Source organism: Antrostomus carolinensis, unplaced genomic scaffold (genome assembly GCF_000700745.2).
Source record: "Antrostomus carolinensis isolate BGI_N321 unplaced genomic scaffold, ASM70074v2 scaffold35158, whole genome shotgun sequence".
Classification (NCBI taxonomy): domain Eukaryota; kingdom Metazoa; phylum Chordata; class Aves; order Caprimulgiformes; family Caprimulgidae; genus Antrostomus; species Antrostomus carolinensis.
The window spans coordinates 902-2413 of record NW_010334258.1 but is presented as its reverse complement, the minus strand read 5'-3'; the positions used below and the strand labels follow the sequence as shown (position 1 = coordinate 2413).

Here is a 1512-nt window from a genome sequence, read left to right as displayed (position 1 = left end):
GGGTGGTGGCCCCATGAGGAACATCTCCAACCCTTCCTGGACACTTGGTTCCTCTTTCCTCCCTACAGCTACGTCGTTCTGGATTTGATGGAGAGCGACCTCCACCAGATCATCCACTCATCTCAACCGTTGACTTTGGAGCACGTCCGTTACTTCCTCTACCAACTTCTCCGCGGTCTCAAATACATCCACTCGGCCAACGTTCTCCACCGTGACCTCAAACCCAGCAACCTTTTGGTCAACGAGAATTGCGAGTTGAAGATCGGTGATTTCGGTATGGCCAGAGGTTTAGGAGCTGACCCAAGACAAACCAAAGCTTTCCTCACCGAGTACGTGGCCACCAGATGGTACCGAGCACCAGAACTTCTCCTGTCCCTCCACCGTTACACCCGCGCCATCGACATCTGGTCGGTTGGTTGTATCTTCGCCGAGATGTTGGGTCGACGTCAACTTTTCCCGGGGAGAAACTACGTCCATCAACTTCAACTCATCATGGCTGTCTTAGGGACACCACCAGCCACCGTCATGGCCGCCATCGGTGCCGAACGAGTCAGGTCTTACGTTCAAAGTCTACCACCGAGGCCACCGGTTCCTTGGGAGAGTCTTTTTGGTGACGCCGAGCCGGCGGCGTTGGCGTTGTTGGGGAGGATGTTACGGTTCGATCCACGCGAGAGGGTTGGGGTGACCGAAGCTTTGAGACACCCATTTTTGGCCAAATACCACGATCCTGAAGATGAACCCGAGTGTGTCCCCGCCTTCGACTTCGCCTTCGACCGCCGGGTCCTCACCAAGGAGGAGATCAAAGAAGCCATCGTAGCCGAGCTCGCCGATTTCCACGCTCGCCGCGATGGGATTCGCCGGCAAATCGCTTTCGCGCCGGGTGGTGGCGTTGAAGGTGTCGCCAATGGTGGTAACGTGGTCAACGGTGATGTGGGTAACGTCAATGTGGTCATGGGTGACATCAAGACAACCAACGGTGGCGTCAACATGGCCATGGGTGACATCAACACGGCCAATGGTGGTGTCAACGTGGCCATGGGTGACGTCAACGCGGCCAATGTTGGCGTCAACGCGAGTAACGTCAACGTGGTCAACGTCAACGTGGCCATGGGTGACATCAACGCAACCAATGTTGGTGTCAACATGTCCAACGTGGCCATGGGTGACGTCAACGCGGCCAATGTTGGTGTCAACGCAGTCAACGTCAACGTGGCCAAGGTCAACGTGGTCAACAAGACCGGCATCAACGTGGTCAACTCTGGTGTCCCCATGGGTCATGTCAACGTGGCCAACACCAATGTCAACGTGGCCAATGTCAACATGGGCAACTCTACTGTCAACGTGGTCAATGCTGGTGTCAACGTGGCCAATGTCAACGTGGCCAACGCCTCCATGACCAACGTCAACGCCACCATGGCCAACAGCAACATGACCATGGCCAACGTCAACGCCACCATGGCCAATGTCAACGCCACCAACATCACCGTCCCCAACGCCCCGGTGGCCGGCGTT

General features: G+C 56.3%; 1 protein-coding gene across 1 annotated transcript in view; it reads left to right on the top strand.

The window, feature by feature from the left end:
• Window positions 1-87: 87 nt before the first annotated feature.
• The window catches only part of LOC104529765 (mitogen-activated protein kinase 7), a gene marked incomplete at its 3' end in the record, with an annotated part of 1647 nt that continues 222 nt past the window's right edge, over window positions 88-1512 (top strand). The window contains exon 1 of the mRNA XM_029086542.1: window positions 88-1500. Within this exon, the coding sequence (XP_028942375.1) occupies window positions 88-1500 (1413 nt within the window). The remainder of the gene's footprint in view (window positions 1501-1512) is intronic.